Genomic DNA, 2,500 nt, shown 5'->3' on the forward strand with positions numbered 1-2,500 from the left:
CTCTCTCTCTCTCTCTCTCTCTCTCTCTCTCTCTCTCTCTCTCTCTCTCTCTCTCTCCCTCTCTCTCTCTCTCTCTCTCTCTCTCGCACTCCCACTCTCTCTCACTCTCTTACTCTCTCTCTCTCTCTCTCTCTCTCTCTCTCTCTCTCTCTCTCTCTCTCTCTCTCTCTCTCTCTCTCGCACTCCCACTCTCTCTCACTCTCTTACTCTCTCTCTCTCTCTCTCTCGCTCTCTCTCTCTCTCTTACTCTCTCTCTCTCTCTCTCTCTCTCTCTCTCTCTCTCTCTCTCTCTCTCTCTCTCTCTCTCTCTCTCGCACTCCCACTCTCTCTCACTCTCTTACTCTCTCTCTCTCTCTCTCTCTCTCTCTCTCTCTCTCTCTCTCTCTCTCTCTCTCTCTCTCTCTCTCACTCTCACTCTCTCTCTCTCTCTCTCTGTCTCTCTCGCACTCCCACTCTCTCTCACTCTCTAACTCTCTCTCTCTCTCTCTCTCTCTCACTCTCTAACTCTCTCTCTCTCTCTCTTACTCTCTCTCTCTCTCTCTCTCTCTCTCTCTCTCTCTCTCTCTCTCTCTCTCTCTCTCTCTCTCTCTCTCTCTCTCTCTCTCTCTCGCTCTCTGTAGACCAATAAGCCAGCAAATGTGATGCTCACAACTTTTCTATCCCACAATTTAAAAAGATGATTAGGAAAAAGAAAGAGAGAGCAAGAGCAGATGAATATTCTCTCTCCCCAACTTGGGGGGGGGGGGGGGGGGGGCGCACTGTCAGGTGACAGGGGAGTTAATGCGTCTGGACAGTCTCTGAATGCTACGGTTCATCTGCTGTCTTTGTTAACAATTAGGAGAGACAGAGCATTTAAATGGGCAGCGGCGGTTTTAAAGCGATAAGGCGCCGTCCCTCCGCTAACTCATTACCTCATTGTTTTCCTCTTTGATTTTGGAAGCACTTTCACATGCATTGACAACCTGGCCGCCCATCATTTTGTCTCATACATGGGCCTGTAATTAACGGAAGAGCGCCAACGCAACCGTCACATGATTATTCTTTAACATCATGGGTTGCTGTTTTGTCTCATGTACTGTCACAATATTTCGCCGGACATTTCCTTGTTCCTGCTCCTTGTTGTTATGTTTGAAGAGCGATAAAACGAAACAACAACACAACAGCATGATTCTCTCCAATATCTCATACATGTCATTGGCATCTTGCTACAGGTAGACTGTAGGCAATGGGATTCAAACCCAGAACCATTCAGCGGGTAGGATGGATATGGACTTGTTATGTGAGAATGGACAGGGTATATGATGATAACATTATGATATGGATGTTAGTATTGTACGTTATGTTGTGATTATGTCATGTCATGAATGTGAGGATGAACATTTAATGTCATGATATTGTTACATCATGTGATTATATCATCTTGATGATGGATTGGACATGTTATGGTTATGACCTTGTTATTTCATAGATGTGACAATGGACATGATTATGTACATGTATGGATGTGAGGGGACATGTTCTGATTTGGATGATATCATTGTTTGGATGTGAGTGGACATGCTACGATTGTTGATGTTAAGCATGTGATTATGGACACGCTATGATTATGACCATGTTATGGATGGGATGTGATAGCGGACGTGCTGTGTGTCTCCACAGACCTGAAGCCCAGGTTCCTAACACCCGAGGGGAGGGAGTATTCGGCTGTCGAGGGCAAGGCGGCCATCTTACACTGCAATGTCTTCGGCTCTCCTCCTCCCTCCATCACATGGTACGCAACCACACACACACATACACACACTCACACACACACATGCATGCACAAACACACACAAACACACTTATAAATCCGTACACTCACACACATGCTAACAAGCATGCATTCTAGGTAGCAGCCACATACACGCGTACACACACACGGTCCTGATATTAACCTACAAGCACAACTCTCTGTACTCCCACGCACGGTACCATGCTGGGCACGGCTGAAAAGGAGCATCTGATGCTCTGTCTACCCCGGAGAAATAGTTAAATAAAGGAATACATTAAGTATTAATTAATGAAATAATAAATACACTCACAAAAAGCCATCTGGTTGCTGTTCCAGAAGTCTAGCCAGCAGAGTGCACTGTACATCAATCTTTCCCAACTCCCTCTGAATATCTTTTTTTCTTCATTTGTAATTGCTTCTCTCATTTCTTTTCTTTCTAAATCGTGGTTGATTTTGGCCGCAGCTCCGATCGAGTTTCATTTGGATTCTTGGCGAAACTATTAAATATATATTTTATTTCAACAGGAGCAGGGACGACTCTTCGGGGGCTGTGGAGGGGCCGCGGTTCACCGTGCACAGAAACGGATCGCTGGAGATCCGCGTCGTGGAAAGAGAGGACATGGGAGAGTACCGGTGCCTCACCAATAACACGGAGGGAACAGCTGCCATCGCCGCCACGCTTGCTGTCAGAGGTACTCCCCCTTCAGCCCCCCTGCCCCCCCTCCCTCT

At 46.5% G+C, this 2,500-nt stretch overlaps 1 protein-coding gene across 1 annotated transcript in view; it reads left to right on the forward strand.

Moving 5' to 3' along the window:
- Positions 1 to 1,631: 1,631 nt before the first annotated feature.
- Positions 1,632 to 2,500, forward strand: part of chl1b (cell adhesion molecule L1-like b) — a gene marked incomplete at its 5' end in the record, with an annotated part of 22,049 nt that continues 21,180 nt past the window's right edge. Inside the window, 2 exons of the mRNA XM_056606572.1 lie at positions 1,632 to 1,771; positions 2,297 to 2,463. Coding sequence (XP_056462547.1) covers positions 1,632 to 1,771; positions 2,297 to 2,463 — 307 coding nt within the window. The remainder of the gene's footprint in view (positions 1,772 to 2,296; positions 2,464 to 2,500) is intronic.

Source organism: Gadus chalcogrammus, chromosome 13 (assembly GCF_026213295.1).
Source record: "Gadus chalcogrammus isolate NIFS_2021 chromosome 13, NIFS_Gcha_1.0, whole genome shotgun sequence".
In the NCBI taxonomy this organism is placed as follows: Eukaryota; Metazoa; Chordata; class Actinopteri; order Gadiformes; family Gadidae; genus Gadus; species Gadus chalcogrammus.